The following is a 19,949-nucleotide window of genomic DNA, read 5'->3' on the forward strand; positions in this document are numbered from 1 at the left end:
TTGCAGTGCCTCAAGAGAGAGAGAGAGAGAGAGAGAGAGAGAGAGAGAGAGAGAGAGAGAGAGAGAGAGAGAGAGAGAGAGTCTTGAACTGCATTTCAAGAATTTCTGATAAGGACCTAAAAAAACAGTGTTCTTGTTTTGTGTTCTACAACACAAGAACACTGGTGGAATAACTGTATTTTTCACGTCAAACAAATTAATAAAAACCCAAACTACAGTCATTTTTAGTCTCTCTCTCTCTCTCTCTCTCTCTCTCTCTCTCTCTCTCTCTGACTGGTCGCAGATTTTTATATAGCTCTCTACTCCCCCTAGTGAGCATAATATCTACATTGTGAAATGTGCAGATCACGCAAACCTCTGCAAAGAAAACCGGTCAAGATCAATCAATGGCCCACAGCTGTATATTTAAAAATAACAATGTTGGGGCAATGTTGCAACGTGCAATTAACGAGGAAAGGTCCACCCTTGACGACTGGATGACTCAGACTGGATGAGGTTCGAAGGCAGAGAGTGAGAACAGAGAGAGAGAGAGAGAGAGAGAGAGAGAGAGAGAGAGAGAGAGAGAGAGAGAGAGAGAGAGAGAGAGAGAGAGAGAGAGAGAGACAGAGTGCTGAACAGACAGGAAGGTCAAGGGAGGATGTTGTGCTGAATCACTCCTTTCGACCTAACGCAGCAATCAATATGTCCTCGTTTTGAATATCAATGATAACCGCGTTGGATGGCTTGCAGAATAAAGGAGGGTGTAGGGGTGGGGACGGACAAACTGTGGGAAAACTACACGGTGACATTTCAAAGTCGATGCTGTGGGTGTTCAGTTCACTACAGTGTGTCAATAGTTTGCTTGCTTGAGTCTATCGAGGCCAACAATTTACAACATTTACAGATGCTCTTAATCCAGAGCGATTTAAGCGAGCACAACACAAGGTAAAACCTCAAATGCACTGAAATAGTCATCTATCTATAGGATCATTAAGTAAATTAAGAACCTATCATCCATCTACCAGTAGAATATCCGTACATTGAAACTATAAACGATATGGAATGCAATAGAATGGCAGATCAATAATGACCAGGCATCCGTCTACATAACATCTGATATCTGAATGATATAATTTAGCCTTTGCATAAGCCTGCAAGGTCGTCGAGGCTAGGGCAGGTGCTACGGCAAGTGCTATGGTCAACAGTGAACTTTCTTTTCCCACATTGATTCGTTTGTGTGTGTGTGTGTGTGTGTGTGTGTGTGTGTGTGTGTGTGTGTGTGTGTGTGTGTGTGGGGGGGGGGGGGGGGTTGCATACTATACTAATACCTGCAGGCCAAGATCAATGTGGGAGGAGCTGAGACTGTAGGTCACGTCAGAGGCCTCTCCTCTGAGTGTGATGCCATACGTAGGCCCCTCCTCCACGTGGCACTGTGCCAACACCTGGCCCCTGATGTGGGCGTGGCCGTAGAAGGAGAACGTGACCACCTGGCTGGCGCCGGGCTGCAGCTGACCATATATGGGCAAGATGTCAAACACCTGGATGTACATGAGAGAGAGAGAGCGAGAGAGAGAGAGAGAGAGAGAGAGAGAGAGAGAGAGAGAGAGAGAGAGAGAGAGACGCATGTCTTTTGGTCACATAAGTAAAATAATACAAAAATAATAAAATGGATGCTTTGGAGGTTGTTTAACTTAAACCACATGCTGTAGGCCTATACATCGATGACTCATGGGGACCCCCAGAGGTCTGTACTCGGTCCCCTCCATTTTTCCTTATGCAACAAATCTAGCAAAATAGCAGATCTACAAGCTCACGTCACTTTGGCCCCTTTTTCCACCAAAATAACTTTGGTTCTAGAACTGGTTCCGTTCTAGATTATCTGAACCTTGGTGCTTTCATGGAACCAGCAGCCATTTTCTTTGTTCCAGTTCCGAAACAACTTTGAGCGGGAACGCCTTTTGGTGTTAGCATTATGTTATGCTTTAGCTATTGAAAAATAGCAGATCTACAAGCTCAAGGCGCGCCACCGAGTGGCGCGCTACGAGCTTGTAGGTCTGCTATTTTTGAAAAATCGAAGAACGACTGACAGAAACATAGCTTTTTCAGAAAACTGTCAGGATGTAGAAGACATTTTCAGTGGAAACACTCTGAACCGGTTCAATATTAGGCGGGAAAAAATAAGTAAGCCGGTTCAACCCAGGTGGTAAAGGGGCCTTTGGCTCTTTTCTCTATTTCTTATAGGTATAGGGGCTAGAGTGGTTAAAAGTTTCAACCCAAAAGTTAAGTATCTCTCCAGGGCTTCAGGTTTCACAAAAATGTTCTTCAGTTTATTTGTTCACAGTAAGTCAGACAGAAACAGACACACGCACACACAGACAGACAGACAGAGAGACACGCACGCACGAACGCATAAATGCACGCGTGCGTGCGTGCGTGCGTGCGTGCGTGCGTGCGTGCATGGGGGTGTGTGGGTGTGTGGGTGTGCGTGCGCGATGCGTCACATCGGCAAATTCGTGACACATGCATTGAGAGCTTGTACATCGGCTATTTTCAAATGGCCGAAATGTATATTTCTGAATTGGTTCATTTATTGTTTCGTAATAATAATCAAAATCTACAAAATAGTAACTCAAGTTTTCAAATAAATGTAGTGGAGTAAAAGTACAATATTTGGAGCCGAGATGTAGAGGAGTAGACGTAAAGGTACTGTAAACGAGAAATGCTCAAGTAGAGCAAAATTGTACTTAAGTACGGTAGTTAAGTAAATGTACTGTACTTTGTTACTTCCCACTGGTGTTGATGCGTGCTGATAGTGATATGTACCTCTTCCACACCGACGGGGCTACACGCAGTGCCCTGGGCCTCCTGCAGGGGGCCCGGTGAGAGAGGAGGGGGCTCTTTTGGGGAGCCTCTTCCCTCTTTAGTCGAGTTCTCTGGATCTCTCTTCTCCCTCCCCTCCTCCTCCTCCTCCTCCTCCTCCTCCGGGAGGGATAATCTGGGACCTTCATCGGCTTCTCTACAAGGCAGAAATAGAAAGCAAAACATCCACTTTGTTTTCTCTGCATGGTTAAATGAAAAGGCAATCTTGATGAATAGAAGAGATAGATACATAAAATAGGTCGACAAAAATGCGGTGAAAATGAGGATCTCAGTGAACGACTGCTACCAGTATGTTCTTTACAAATAGCAGATCTACAAGCTCATAGCGCGCCACCGAGTGGCGCGCTACGAGCTTGTAGGTCTGCTATTTTTGAAAAATCGAAGAACGACTGACATAGAAACATAGCTTTTTCAGAAAACTGTCAGGATGTAGAAGACATTTGTAGAATCTTACCTCAGGTCAAAATCACAAAGTGTCAAATCACAACAAGTTGTCCCAAGACACTTTACATGTCGAGCAGAGACCCGGCAGAGATCCCACCCTGAGCAAGCAGTTTTGCCACAGCGGTAACGAAAAAAAAGTCCCCCTTAACTGGAAGAAACGTTAAGCAGATCCATCTGCCTCGACCGTGTGGGGGGAAAGAAAGACAGAGAGGGAGATACCAGTAGTAGCGATAGCAATAACAAAAAAAAACATTGCATGGATGCACTTGGGACGTATCCTCAGTGATGTATCCTGAGGTCAACGGGGTTTCGGGTCTCTCAACATCATACCCCTCACTCAGGCGACCCAGCCGGGAGTGATCAAGTCCCGACTTACGTCCCAGTAGCTACCCTGAATCAGTCCCACTAGGGAAAAACCCAGGGGCACACAATCTGTTGGAACTACTCCAGAACTACTCTGCCAGGGCTGGGAGGTACACTTCTGGCGCATGGAGGGACTAGGCTCTGTGGGTTGTCTCCTGTCCGGGCCCCTCCTATACGTCTCACCAGGTCCACTCCTGCTCTCACCAGGCTCAGGACCTGTGCGTTGCACCAGAGTCCCAGCACCAGACAGTTCATTCAGGAGTGGTGGGCAATGGTTCCACAGGGACATGGTGCTGCGGTTTTGCTTGCATGGCCCTCCCAAAGGCCTCAACGAGGGTTGTTGGGCTTCCTCCTCACGGAGGACACAGGCTGGGGCGCTAACCCATACTGCTCACCCGGGTTCTGTCTACATTCCGGCTGTCACCCGTCTCTCCGGTGGTCACCAGACTATACCTGGTTGTCACATAGTCTATTCCTATGAGTCACTATAAATAGAATAATAGTGTAACATAATATAATATATGGTATGGTATAACAATGATGTCAGATAATATATAGTGGTATACACACACACACACACACACACACACACACACACACACACACACACACACACACACACACACACACACACACACACACACACACACACACACACACACACACACACACACACACACACACACACACACACACACACACACACACACTGCAGTAATCAACACTGCAGTCCAGTATATATACCACCACACATGTAATACAATACCTTAAGTGCAAGTAACATAGTAGAATATCTTTATCATCTTCCATAATCCAACTCTCTCTCTCTCTCTCTCTCTCTCTCTCTCTCTCTCTTTCTCTCTCTCTCCCCCCCTCCTTTCCTCTGGGATCCCACTGGAAGCGTTCATCAAGTTAATTAACCCATTTAGGCCTGACGTCAAATTTTTGTCTTCAAAATCCTTACAGTTTTCTGAAAAACCTTATGTTTCTGTATCGGTGGTGCTCAGTATTTCATGTCAAGGGCCTTCGCCCCCCATCTGCAAATATGTTGTTCCAGGGACCTTCCCAGGAGCAAATATTTGAGTTAAAATGTTAATATATATTCAAAGATTTGAGGCACAATTTCACGATTTTTCAAGTTCATGAGCTTGTAGATCTTCTATTTTTCAATAGCTAAAGCATAACATAATGCTTTAAAACACCAAAAAGGGATTCCCGCCCAAAATGGGTTAAGCAGTGTTCCATAATTAAGAGGATTTTTAATAGGCAAGCAGGGAGGAAACAGGTCAGGACAGAATGATTGTAGTTCTGAAGTGCACGGATATGGACGGGAATGAAAGAGATTCAGTGAGCGACATCAGCGCTCACTTCTGTTCTGGGTTTGGACAAGCGCCGCTAAATTATGAAACGCGGAATATATATATATTTTTGCACGTGCGTGTGTGCGTGCGTGTGCGCGTGCGCGTGTGTGTGTTTGCTACAGTGCTAGTGTTTGTAATCAGTGAGTGCATGGTAGAGTGGTGCCCATAAGGGGGCACTGTGGTACGGGCATTGGGCAGTGCCATGGTGATGGTGCAGTACAGTGTTCTAGTCAGGGACCGTCTGCAGGTCACCACCAAACCAACATCCACAATCTGCTCTCCTCTCAGCACCATGTCACACAAATCACAGACCGCAGGCAAAAAATAATCCGACGCGCACTCGTGCATGAAATGCCATACTGTAGGTATTGAGACCTAAAATAAACAATAGGGCACTTTATTTTTTTATTTTTTTGCACGATGAAAATCTCTCGAAAAGTGTTTGGCTCAGATTAAGCCATTAACATGTATCTGTGTCAAATATTATATTAAATCTCAGCGAACATTTTAACACAAAACTTTGCTTCTGGGGGGGGTCCCTTAATTGGGAACAGCATATTTTCAGATGGGGGTCCGGCGGTCAAATACATATAATTTTTGGGGTCCTTGACATGAAATAGTAATAGTAATAGACGTAAAATTGGATTTAAAAGACTTTTTTTGTAGAATCGGCCTCCTCAGGTCTTAACGAGTTAAATAATATTGCGGCGGTGGGGTCTCAGGAGAAGTTGAGCGCCACTGATGCGGACAAGACGAACAGATGGCGACATTGTGAGAGAGAGAGAGAGAGAGAGAGAGAGAGAGAGAGAGAGAGAGAGAGAGAGAGAGAGAGAGAGAGAGCAGCACATGATGAGTCTGCAAGAAAGTCATCATCTCACAAAAGAAACATCCTCCTCTCGCACACGCTCAGTGGAGGGATGGATAGATACCATTATACTATACATTCACTAGGACGGATGAAACCGCTCCATCAACTGTGTGTGTGTGTGTGTGTGTGTGTGTGTGTGTGTGTGTGTGTGTGTGTGTGTGTGTGTGTGTGTGTGTGTGTGTGTGTGTGTCTACGTGTACGTGTGTGTGTACGTGTGTGTGTACGTGTGTGTACGTGTGTGTGTACGTGTGTGTGTATGTGTGTGTGTATGTGTGTGTGTGAGTACGTGCGTACGTGCGTGCGTGCGTGCGTGCGTGCGTGCGTGCGTGCGTGCAGACTTTTATTTAGCTCACTAATAATCTACGGTACACATCAAAGACAGAGAAACAAAGAACATCTCACTCTCAGCAATCTCTCAGCAAAGACAGGGAGCACCGGAGAGAGAGAGAGAGAGAGAGAGAGAGAGAGAGAGAGAGAGAGATGAAAAGTCATCGAGTGAGTGAGTGAGAGAGGGAGAAGGAGGGGGGATTATACTGTATATATCTGATTACTAAAGAAGATATGTTGCTGATGGGATTGCAGTGTTTGTGTGTGTGCGTGTATGTGTGTGTGCGTGCATGTGTGTGTGCGTGCACGAGAGAGAGAGAGAGAGAGGGAGGGGGGAGAGATGTCACCTCTAGAGAGATGGACATCTTTACTAGATGACAGATGAAGTTGGATTTGTACAGGTTTATTATGTGATCTAATAGTCTAGAGAAGGATGGTTTTGTATCTGTATTATACTCCATGGTGCACGCTGGCCAAGACCTACACTGTTGATTTTTTGGCTGACTGATTGGCAGTCAGTCAGGGGTTATAGTTACCGCCCACCTCCGCAGAAACGACAGTTTTTTCTTTAACCCATTCTGGGCGGGAACCCCTTTTGGTGGTAGCATTATGTTATGCTTTAGCTATTGAAAAATAGCAGATCTACAAGCTCATAGCGCGCCACCGAGTGGCGTGCTACGAGCTTGTAGGTCTGCTATTTTTGAAAAATCGAAGAACGACACAGAAACATAGCTTTTTCAGAAAACTGTCAGGATGTAGAAGACATTTTTAGAATCTGATCTCAGGTCAAAATGGGTTTACCCTCTGTGGTGCAAGGTGCATGCTGGGTAAGACCTATACGCTGTTCGTTGGTCTGCCGGAAGCGTAAAAACGCAACGCTGGAAGCCCCGACTAGACACGCTCTGCCTTAAAGCAGTGCTTCCCAAACTTTGTCATGTCAAGGACCCCCAAATTGACACAAATTAGTCCGTGGACCCCCATTTGAAAAGAGATGCCAGGGACCCCCCATAAGAGAAGATTTCTACGGCTGCAGCAGTGATTCTCAACCCGTTAAATGGTTCCATTTGTACACTCTCAGAGTTACAGACCCATAAGGGTCCATTTGGTTCCAAACTATAATTTAGCTGGAGACCCCCTGGAACTCCCTCAAGGACCCCTGGGGGTCTCCGGACCCCACTTTGGGAACCACTGCCTCAGGGGACTAAGGCAGGGACTATTATTATTAGGGACTATTATTATTATTATACTATTATAATATTATACTATTATTATTAATATTATTATATTGACTTGAATGCATGGCTGGGCTGTTAGTCCACAGGGAGCATACTGTACAACAGTTACTGTACTCCCATCCAGGTGAGAATAAAGGGCAGTGTGAAGAAGATCCACGGCAATTGCATCATCACCAGTAGATCTAGTTTGGTCATAATTATGCAAACTGCCATGATGGAAGCAATAAAGTCCCTCGCCAAGAGGGTGAAATCTCTCCAGTTGTTCACACTCGAATGCTATCAACCCTTAACCACCAGTAGGTTACTCATCAAGACCTTGCAATGGAGCCAGTACAGGCTCTACTGGAGCCTACCGACTGACATTAGGAAACACGGAAGTGAAATTACTGCCGCCAAAGCGAAAGCGAAAACATCGTGAAACTATGCCCTATACAACAACTTCCCATTATGTTTACTTACAGTACGTGGCCGGTTAAGACTGAGGTTAGGGTTAGGCTTAGATTTAGGGTTAGTAATAGTCGGACAACGCAACCAGGGCTGGACTGGGACAAAAATTCGGCCCGGTCATTTTCGCGTGAATTTGGCCCAGACCGGCCCACCACAACCAGCGCGCAGATAGCAGAAACTCTACCGCCCGCTCAGTCGAGGCACACACAAACAAACAAGCCCTAATACCACCACTTTTACAGAACAACATAAATTATACAAACCAACAACCCTTTGTAGAGGGTTTATTTGTCACTCACTGATACAGGTACAGTGAAATTATCATGATGGCACTGGCAGAATGGCAGCACGCCCGGACCTTTCCTGGTGGCCTGCCGCCTATTGGCCTGCCTGCCTTTTTTTATCATGGCGGCCCCCTACGGTCGCGGCCCACAGGGAATATGCCCGGTACGTCCTGTGGCCAGTCCAGCCCTGAACGCAACCAATGCTACGTCGGACAATGGCTGAAAACAACAACAACGTCTCCACTCCAGTAGAGCCTACTGGCTCCATTATATATGGTCTTGATACTATTAGGTATTTTATAGACATGACAAACAAGTCATACATAACAATGACACACACACAGTGTATGTGGGTGTGTCTAACAAAGGTACCTATAGGTCCTATTCAGAATCCATAGAGACCATTTTGAGATTGAGGAACAAACATACGGGACTCCACTGTACTACCAGACTGGGCAATGTATATAAAATGAGTGGCGGACCTACGTATCGTGATGAGATAGCATATAGGCCTATATGAACACAACAATCATGAAACATCAACAAAAGTAACCTACTGGTTGATATGGGTTGATAACAAGAGTCGAATCCTCTTAAGTCGTTCAGACAAGTTCCCTTGTTGTGCTCCCGGGGAACAGCCACAATTTGTGGACATGCATGCTGAAGCCGCTGGCGGAAACAACAGCCCCTTACAGATATTTATCCACACAAGGCTATGTGCGTGTCATTGTATTCACAGATGTAGGGCAGCCTTGCACGTGTGAAGTGCCACAAGCACACGGTCATTACCCTCGTTGTTTTCTGCTTGGGATATATGATCCACGTCAATCATCTCCTCTGGGTGGTGTTACATTTTAACCCATTTTGAGCGGGAACCCCTTTTGGTGGTTACATACATTATGTTATAATTTAGCTATTGAAAAATAGCAGATCTACAAGCTCATAGCGCGCCACCGAGTGGCGCGCTATGAACTTGTAGATCTGCTATTTTTGAAAAATCGTTAAAATGTGCCTCAAATCTTTCAGAAAATTGTCATGATTTAGAAAACTTTTTTTTTTATAATTTCGACGTCAGGCCTAAATGGATTAAAGGTGCTTCGTTGATCACACCCCCCCCCCCCCCACCCCCACCCCCCCGGGCAGCCAGCCAGTCACGCATGGCTATTATCTGTGTCTAAAAAGATGTCGGTTACAGTTTTTCACAAGTGTTCAGTGTTGCATCAACAAAAGGTGCAGCCCCCTGAGGAGAACTTTCATTTCAGTTTATATAAAGCAGTGCTGTAGTCTATACCCTTATATGCTATGCAGTATATGTAGTATGCCATGCCAAGGTTTTTGGGATAAAAGGGTATACCGTCTGCTGATCATTTCATCCTTTGACGCGCAGGGAATAATTATGGTATACCATTACCGACTGCAAAAAACCTGGACCACAGCACTGATAAAAAGCCATGAAACCACCAGTCAAGCGCGTGCACACGCACACGCACGCGCACACACACACACACACACACACACACACACACACACACACACACACACACACACACACACACACACACACACACACACACACACACACACACACACACACACACACACACACACACACACACACACACACACACACACACACACTTTTTTATTTATGTCCACATAATGAGAAGTACAGGAATACCTTGTACAAAGGACATAAACAGTGGGAGAGCAGCCAGTTACAACGTGCATGGACGGCAAAGCATCGTTACATACAGTACAGCTGACACAGGACAGCAGACATAAATCATGGATAAAGGAAACAACACACACACGCACACGCGCACACACACACACACACACACACACACACACACACACACACACACACACACACACACACACACACACACACACACACACACACACACACACACACACACACACACACACACAGCTGACCGTACCTGTTAGAGTCCAGCTTAGAGCTAGTGTTCATTTTACGCGACCACCGGCCCAGTTCTCTGTTATCCTCTGGAGTCGGAGTGATAGGTTTGCCATCATCAGACACCTCTGGCTCTTCAGCAAACCTGCGTGATCAGATGGAAGCATCGTATAAGGTTGTTGTATATATAGTTCATCTGTGATCTCATCTGGGAGAAAAAGTATCTATCAGTAAATAACTGAAATGTATAAGCCATGTGATACTTCGCAAGGAATTCAAGCGTTATGTATGCTATTTCTCCCCACCGTCGTGCTCTGTAGAATAAGTCAGTGGTTCCCAAACTTTTTCATGTCAGGGACCCCCAAATTGACACTAATTATCCTGCGGACCCCCATTAGAAAATATACGCCAGGGACCCCCAAAGGAGAAGATTTGTACGGCTCTAGCAGTGACTCTCAACCATTTAAATTTCAAGGACCCCCAGTTTGACATGCATATTAATCTACACACCCATTTAATGGCATTTCTATCTCTGGGACCCCCGATTTATACTGTAAAATCAATGTTAATTTTACTCTGAGAGTGTACAGACCCATAATGGTCTGTTACAGACCCATAATGGTCTGTTACAGACCCATAATGGTCCATTTGGTTCCAAACTATCATTTAGCTGGGGACCCCCTGGAACTTCCTCAGGTACCCCTGGGGGTCCCCGGACCCCACTTTGGGAACCACTGGGATAAGTATCATGGCATCTGCAAAGTACCGTAGCCATAAAGTACTTAGTAGTTTGTTTCCCAGACACAGATGAAGTACCCTTCCTTCCACGGGGAGAACCACTGCAGTTTTACAGTCTTAAAGGACCACTTCACCACTTTTCAACTTCTCTTCCTGTAATTGGTCCTCACTAATGTTCATGATAAAATACCACCATTTTGTCCTACTCAGTCTGTGTCTCATAGGAAGGCTGTGGGCAGTTCAGAAACCCGTCCACCAGTGACATCATCGATGGTGAATCCAAGCTAATAGAAAAGGCAGGCTTTCTTTTCCTGAAAAGTTGCAATGCGAAATTTGAAGCCATCGTTCTCATGATATAAAAATCTAAATATATTTTAAAACAAAAAAAAATCTGCCTAATGATGATGATGTCCAAAGCCCTCCTATGAGACACAGACTGAGTAGGAAAAAATGGTGGTGTTTTATCATGAACATTAGTGAGGACCAATTATATGAAGAGATGTTGAAAAGTGGTGAAGTGGTCCTTTAAGTAACAGATGGCTGCATGGGGGAAGAAATATCCTACTGTACTTCCAAAAATGTAGATTTACAGTACGTTTTAACAGCAGGAGACCTTAGAGACCAACGGCGAGCGTCGCTTGAATTTCATTGGCTATCGCCCAATCGCCGGACGACGTCGCCCCAAAAGATGAATTATTTGTATCTTTTCTTCGACCATCGCCTGTTCTCCTGCTATCGCCTGCTATCGCCAGTAGTTGCCATTGGGTCCCATTGACAAATAATGCACTTCCGGAAAATTCGTCTGGCTGTCGCCTGCTGTTAAAACGTACTGTTAGTCCCATTTTAGTCTCCGGATTCACATTTCAGATGGATTCACAATACCCCGGTAACTAGAAAAGTGTGCCCGTCAGAGTGCAGATCCCTGCCAGGCCGGGTTGCCCATACCTATAGGGCTGTGTCACTCGTATATAGGGCGCAGCCATCAAGACAAGACATGCACGAGGGAGATGGAGGGATGTGCATGGGGACGTAGAGTTTGTATGACAGATGGTGCGACTGTTTTCGTTCGTGGCGGCCCCTCTGCATGGGCATGAAGTGGAAGCCGTTGTGGGGTCGTCTCTATTGAGGCCCCTCAACATGCAACTCAAATGTGGGTATGATTGCGTTCATGATATATGGCATTTCTTTGTTTCACAAAATTGTGAAAACGGTATATGGATATGAAACGGACCTGCATGATATGTCTATCTCATCTGAGGAATGCAGTGCATCCGAAACAGGAACAAACACCCCAGACAAACAGCCCCACACATTTGAAAGTTCATCTTTGTCTGACAGATCTGAAAGGACAAGCAATCCTCACACAAGTAGGCCTAACTCCCCTGAAACACATGCAATGAAGGACGGAACCACTGAATACAAGGACGCAAGTGAGGAGGATTGAGAATGTGTGTACTTGAAGGAGCCGTGAGGCTTGAAACGTCAAGTCCACTATGGTTTAAGGCAGGGGTTCTCAACGTTTTTGGCCGGGGACCCCCGGAAATGCTTTGGCAATGTCTCGGGACCCCCGCCCCGCCCCCTCCCGACCCCCAATATAAATTGACTGCTACAATAACCTTAACCCATTTTGGGCGGGAAGTCCTTTTGGTGTTTTAAGCATTGTTATAATTTAGCTATTGAAAAATAGCAGATCTACAAGCTCATAGCGCGCCACCGAGTGGCGCGCTACGAGCTTGTAGGTCTGCTATTTTTGAAAAAAAGTGAAAATAAAATTTAAAAATAAATCTTTTTTTTTCTTTTTTTTGAAAATAATTTGGGGACCCCCTAAAATAATTTGGCGACCCCCCGAGGGGTCGCGACCCACGGGTTGAGAACCCCTGGTTTAAGGAACCTTAATACATCATTGTTAAGCTTTGGAGCTTAATCCAGTGTGTGGACCTTACCTTACCTTAACCTCGGCACCTGGCGTTTAGTGAGTGGATGTGCGTGCTCTATTGTATTTTTTCTTTTCACAAAGAAATGTTTTGTTTGTGGGCCTATAGCTTATGTGGGTACTGTACACTGAGAAATCAAGTGTTATTCCATTTAAAGGAGCATTCAGTGATTTGAGTGATTTGGAAAACCACCCAGTCCGCCCCGGTAACAAAATGTGCACATGCACGCTCTACAGTGGGGGGAAGTGCAACAGGCCAACAGCATGTGCCTCCACTCGATCATGATTGGAGGAAGGCCCCTCTCATCCTGACTGGATGAAGGCTTTGCCACCCGCCACCAAAACTGAAACTAGGGGTTTTTGACCCCAGGGGCTCACTGGGGACAGGGAGGAACTCCTTATATGGTCAGCACACTCTATAGTAGGGAGGATTATCCAGAAAAAAATAAAAAATAAGTGATATTTAGATTAAGTCAAATCACTGAATATACCTTTAACTCAGAGAATGTACAGATGTGGTTATAGTACCAATGGAAACAAGCAGAAATTAAGGCTTTCTTGGATTCAACCTTTTAGCAGAGCTATTGTACTTTCCAGTCCTTGTCCATGCAAACTGTTATATGCAAAAAATGTATTATACCAATAAATGTTCCATACAATAAAAAAAAACAAAAAAACGGACCTGTCGTTCTCACAGGGACAATTACATATTTTCATTAAGACACTTGAGCTCAGGATTAACCATTTATTGCAATAATATTGCATTTAGTGTGGCGCTGTGGCTCTGCTCATGTGATATTACATAACACAGAATCTGAGATCACAAACCAGGATATAGATACAGTTATTACATGAACATAACATTGAACATCAATTGCAAAATGCCACGTCCAATTCACAATTCACTTAATCGTCCTGGTAACAATATGAAACTTAAAGGGTTAGTTTCAGATGTTTGGACTTAAAGCTGTAGGAAATACTTGCCATTAATATAGTGGTTGCACAGGTGTTAATTGATTCCCTGGGTCCCACGGTGGGAGTTCTGGTCTGGTTTTGGTGAATATGAAGTAGTTCAGGTCATTTTGTGCAGTCTGGGGGCCACGCATTAAAAGTAAATGAATCTGAACTAACCCTTAAAATGCTACAGGGAGGAGGCCAGGGAGGTCAGGTGGAGGAAATTTCACACCGACAGCCAGTCAATCAGGGAGGATTACCCAATGGGCCTGGTGGGCCCAGGGGCCCCCGAGCTAGGGGCCCCTGGGCTAGGGGCCAGTGGTACATTTGTACAGACAGCTGTACGACCGGCTTTGAAAGCCAAGCACGTAGGATGAGCAGTGAACAGAGGGCTGCTTAAAAATGCCGCTTGGTTTGCACTGAGGGAATGAGGGCGTGTGAGAGATATCTTGTAGCGAATGAGAATGAAGAGAGGTTGAACCTGGAGAAACATCTGACTTGAGGGAGTACGCATGAATTAACTGTTATAGCGAATGAATGGGGTCCGGGGAGAGAGTTACAATGTAAGCCTCATGCCTGACTCTCACATACCTAGTAGGTATGGAGGTATGTATAGGATATATATCATTCATACAGTATACAGTACTAGTTACTCTTATGGTTTGTTTACTGTCACCGTGGGAGTCGGACGGAAAGTGATTTAAACGTATTTTATTGAACCACCTCTAACCTATCTCTCAGTGGAGTAGAAAGAGTGAGCTGTATTGAAATGTCTCTCTCTCTCTCTCTCTCTCTCTCTCTCTCTCTCTCTCTCTCTCTCTCTCTCTCTCTCTCTCTCTCTCTCTCTCTCTCTCTCTCTCTCTCTCTCTCTCTCTCTCTCTCTCTCTCTCTCTCTCTCTCTCTCATAATCTCTTTCTCATGTAATTACTGATAGGAGAGTAATTAGCTCAACAGGGCCAGATTGCATACATTTTGTGAGATAGAGAGACAGAGACAGGCTCTGTGTGTGTGTGTGTGTGTGTGCGTGCGTGCGTGCGTGCGTGCGTGCGTGCGTGCGTGCGTGCGTGTGACGTGCGTGCGTGCGTGCGTGCGTTTCTGTCTTCCAGACAGTGGTGTAAAGTAACTGCGTGGGGGTGTATTGTGCATGTGAATCCATGCATATGCAAGCATTCTAGCCAGAGTAGAGCAGCAGGGTCATCATTTAATTAGGAGGATGGCCTATAGGAGACACAGGGATTTAAAGTAACGGAGCTCATAATCTAGAAGAATAGGAGGATGAATCAAAGGATAGAGAAGACAGTTAAGCGTGAAGAAGGAATAGGAGAAATGAGGATGAGGATTAGCCAGTGAGAGAGAGAGAGAGAGAGAGAGAGAGAGAGAGAGAGAGAGAGAGAGAGAGAGAGAGAGAGAGACTTTTTTCTATAGTTACTTATTCAGGCTTGTTTCCTAAATGTTGTTTAAACCTACAAACATTCTGAGAACCATCTTCTTTTGTGAGCCCTGTACCTGAACAGTGAACAAGAAGAAGAAAATAGTAGATCAATAAACTCACATCGCAACACTGTGTGAGCTTGTAAATCAGCAATTTCCAAATATCCAGTGGTCATGTGGACTAGAGACGCTTCTTTTGGGCTTGTTTTCATATAGCCTTACCTAGTTGCTTATTTCTCTCACAAACTCTGGCAACACTAGAAAGTGTAAGAAGAAAATGAATGCAGAGGGAGAGGGGGTGGTGGTGAGGGGGGGTGAAGAAAGTAGGCAAAGATAAGTTAAGAAAAAGGGGAAGGGGTGATAAATCGTGCGTGGAGAGCCGAGGACTAGTGTGGTATTCACAGCCCGTCCTGTGATGTGGAGGAGGTTAGCCGAGGCCAGGCCGGTGAACGAATGACCTGTCGTGTGTGCATGAGGTACAGAATCAGTAGCCTACACTTGGCTTCCCTCGAGGGACCTTATAATGGATTTGGCTTCTATACTTCAGGTTAAAGTTATGGCTGGGACCATGCTTCTCTCCTCCGCCGCCTGCACCGCTTCGATATAAAGTATGAGGTCAATTCGGCTCTCGCCCGTGAGTGCTGCTGTGCAGCTCGATATAGTGCGCTTTGTAAAAAAACATATTCCAAACGAAATGCCAGGGGCACGACACGGATAAGAACAGAGGTTTTTTTTTCTAATTATTTCCATTTCATTTGGTACCCAATGAGAAATGTCCCTCTTCATTGGAGGAGATATGGGGGCTCTCGTGGGAGCGTCCCCCCGTCATGTGGTGACGAGCTCCTAAACCAGAGTATAGCGCTGGGAAAAAAAACTGTTTTGGTTCCAAGTCCTAGTTTAACCCATTTTTGGCGGGAAACCCCTTTTGGTGTTTTAACTAAGCGTTATGTTATACTTTAGCTATTGAAAAATTGCAGATCTACAAGCTCATAGCGCGCCACCGAGTGGCGCGCTACGAGCTTGTAGGTCTGCTATTTTTGAAAAGTCGTGAAAATGTGGTGCAAATCTTTGAATATATATTTCAGAGCGAACATTTTTAACTCAAATATTTGCTTCTGGGGGGTCCCTGGAACAAGATATTTTGAGATGGGGGTCCGTGGCCCAATAGAGATAATTCTGGGGGTCCTTGACATGAAAAAGGTTGAGCACCACTTACATAAAAACATGGGTTTTTCAAAAAACTATTAGGTTTTAGAAGCCTTTTTTTTATCGACCTCAGTCCAAAATGGGTTAACACAGCAGACTGCATTGTATTATTCTCCTGGGGTTATACTTTGTAATCGAGGAAATGTGCCCAATAAAACACTGCCATGTTGTCTACCAAGGCGAATCATAACGGCTACACTGATCTGCAGCACACGAGAGATCGCTCTACATTTTGGTTTGGGGCTGAGAATTAGTCAAGGTCCTGTTTCTTCTCTTAACAATTGCTAGGGTGTTTCATTGAGCCGGCATGCACTCCAAGGCAAAGCTATTTTAGGCTGTTTACTTGTTGTTGTCTCTTTCTAGTGTGGAATCTGCGATTCCATAATTCTGCATATTTCATAGGTAATGTGTGTTCCTGTGTGCTCATCCTGTTGTCACCTACACCGGTGTCGATCTGAGACCCTCTCGGGGGACCCCTAGGGTGATGGCTGTTGTTTATGCCATTCTGGGCGGGAACCCCTTTTGGTGTTAGCATTATGTTATGCTTTAGCTATTGAAAAATAGCAGATCTACAAGCTCATAGCGCGCCACCGAGTGGCGCGCTACGAGCTTGTAGGTCTGCTATTTTTGAAAAATCGAAGAACAACTGACATAGAAACATAGCTTTTTCAAAAAACTGTCGGGATGTAGAAGACAGAATCTGATCTCAGGTCAAATTGGGTTAAACTACCTTTTATTCTGAGCGTGCTTTCCTGAGTCACACATAAGGACATTTACATAGAGATAAGCGAAGTGTGGCCAGTGTTCCCTATTCTACCTTCCAGGGGGGTTGGCCACTGTCTGGAGAAAATGTTTATTGTGACTCTTTATAACCAGTTACTTGAATTTGAATGTAAGTTGGTCATTCTCTCCGACGGTCGTGAGGCCGTCGGATCGAGCCTGTGCTGTGTGTGTGTGTGTGTGTGTGTGTGTGTGTGTGCTTTGCTGTACTCTGAAATAAACATCTGAGCGAACGTCACTCCGTCAAGCTGTCTACCGTCTCAACTTTATAGGGTGTCCTGTAGAAATAATATACAACACTAGTATTGACTAGAGAGACCTTTCCTTACTGAGATCTGTCTACCGGTAGTTAACCTCAGCACTGCATTAGCAGTATAGCTACTGGTGCATGTTGCATAGGCCAAAAAAGCTTTAAAAAAAAAGGGGGCATGACCAAAAATAAATTGCAATAGTAATCGTTCCAGGTTTTTTATGATCCTTAGGGTCATCCGAATAACATTACAACTTGTGAATGAAATATTTTGTGGATCATGGTAAATTCCGGGGTTGAAAGTTGGGGTGCCATTAACAACCTATATAAGGCAAAAAACCTGCATTGCGGCGCATTGTGAGCTTGTAGATCAGTTATTTTCAAATGACCAATTCAATGTATAAAGGGCTGAAGTGGTTAATGTATGTAATGTGTGAATGTTTGTAAGAATAAAAGTATCTAAAGTACAATATTTGCCTCCGAGATGTAGTCAAAATTGTACTTAAGTGCAGCACTTAAGTAAATGCATGTGTTACTTTACAGAGATATATATTTCCTATTTATTCACATAAATGCACATATATGAAACTGAATATGGTATATATACAGTATGCAGCATAGGCTATATTCTGCATATACTTGCCATATATGTTAATATGTTAATATATTTAAAATAAAACCATAGCACCACCATTATAGCCTGGCTAATAAGCCAGACTCAAATCACACTGTGTGTGGTATTTGAGTCTGGAGATGCTGTGTATGGATCTTGTATCCCGGGGGGGCGAGTTAAAACATTTTCTCTTTGACGCAAAATTGGTCAGAGCTACTTTCAGTCAAAGGTCTCAAGCATTGAACGTCACTGTACCAAAGCCCGACCCATATTGCATACCGTGTCCCGATTGTGTCCCGGTGTAGGAAATGGGCGTACAATTGAGCCTCTCCAGACCGTAATCCGCCGGCAGGCAATTTCTTTTTGCCAACGGCTGATTCGGTCTGGCTTATTAGCCAGGCTAACACCATTAGCCTTTTCATGTCGCGCACCCCTAGAAGGTGCTCGCGCACCACAAGGGGTGCGCGCACCACAGTTTGGGTACCACTGCTTTACACCACTGCTCATTTCATCTCGTTAACGGGGTACAGTACCTTATAAGGTATTGCTCGTGGTCCACCAGGAAGGTCCAGTGGTAGGACACGGGCAGCGGGGAACAGTTGGTGAGCGTGAGCTCTCCCTGGGTCTCGGTGCAGTTGAGCACACAGCCAAAGTCCAGGCTGGTGGAGGAGAAATGGAGGTTGGGGAAATGGACCTCTCCGTGTAGCCCCACCATGTCCCGCTGGGGGTGTTCCCTGTAGCACACCTGGAGGAGCTGTGTGGAAAGAGCAGAGAATAGAGAGAATAGAAGCATACAACGTGCCGCTTAATAATAACTAAATGTAGGGAACAAAAAAATGAAGGGATATTTAGTTACTCGTGACCCATACAAATTACCCATTGTTTGGGAAACACTCATTTGGACTCTGATTTGGGCTTCTGTGAAGAAGGGCCATGTGACCATCCAATTATGCACTGACTCATCCATAAAGGCAATTATAAGTGGGAACAATGTTATCAAAGGAAAGCCAACTAGCATGAAAAAGAAAAACGGTATGAATCGAACCTCGTTTGCCACACGTGACTCCAAATCGTGCCGATAATAAGCCGCGTTGAAGCGCGCCCACACCTCAGCTTGCATCCCAGCCTCCAGGACCAGGACCTGAACGGAGACAGTGACATACCAAAGTGTGTTTGAAACAACAACAAAAAACTCCCAGACTAAATCAAAATAGTGTGAAAAGATTAACACTGACCAGGGTATAACAAAACGGGACATAGTTTTTTCATATCTTTAGGATGTGTCCCCTTCATGAAATGGTTTATCCCGAGTTTTACTTTTACTGCAAAAGTCTTGAAATTGATCCATGAAGTGACTCACCACATAGGCAATACAAATAAAATCCCCTGTCATTTTCTATCTACTGTTTTTTACATCATACTTATATAGATGTAGGCATGTGCAGAGGGGGGCTTTTGGGTGCACCTGTCCTTTTGCCTCAAATATGCTGTAGGCTATTGTGAATCAGTAGGGTTTTATAGGCTCCAAGGCCTTTTTGAGTGGTGCAACCACTCCAAGGAACAGCAATGTCCGTGTTAACAATTAACAATTTACAATTTACAATTTAGGCATTTAGCAGACGCTCTTAATCCAGAGCGACTTACATTGAGCAAGAACAAAAGCATGGGAATACATCACATATATAAAAAGCATTTATCAAGAAACGTAGCTAGAACATATCTATGTAATGACACTGTACATATAAACTATACATATATACTATACTATGCTGTACATATATACTATGAAGTGCTATGACTACATACAATGCAATTATTGTGCTGTCTACATAACATGCTATAAGTCTGTATCAAATGCTATCTAAGTCTAAAAAAAACCTATGTATATGTGACTATATGACTATGTGACTATGAGTACCAGTAGGGGCAAAAGTG

At 44.7% G+C, this 19,949-nt stretch overlaps 1 protein-coding gene across 1 annotated transcript in view; it reads right to left on the reverse strand.

The window, feature by feature from the left end:
• hydin (HYDIN axonemal central pair apparatus protein) overlaps positions 1-19,949 on the reverse strand; it is a 231,991-nt gene that overhangs the window by 116,032 nt on the left and 96,010 nt on the right. The window contains exons 25-28 of the mRNA XM_079502371.1: positions 19,060-19,155; positions 18,548-18,768; positions 2,803-2,995; positions 1,308-1,517 (exon numbers count right to left, since the gene is read on the reverse strand). Of these exons, the coding sequence (XP_079358497.1) occupies positions 1,308-1,517; positions 2,803-2,995; positions 18,548-18,768; positions 19,060-19,155 (720 nt within the window). The remainder of the gene's footprint in view (positions 1-1,307; positions 1,518-2,802; positions 2,996-18,547; positions 18,769-19,059; positions 19,156-19,949) is intronic.

This window comes from Electrona antarctica (assembly GCF_951216825.1).
Source record: "Electrona antarctica genome assembly, chromosome: 5".
Lineage (NCBI taxonomy): Eukaryota > Metazoa > Chordata > Actinopteri > Myctophiformes > Myctophidae > Electrona > Electrona antarctica.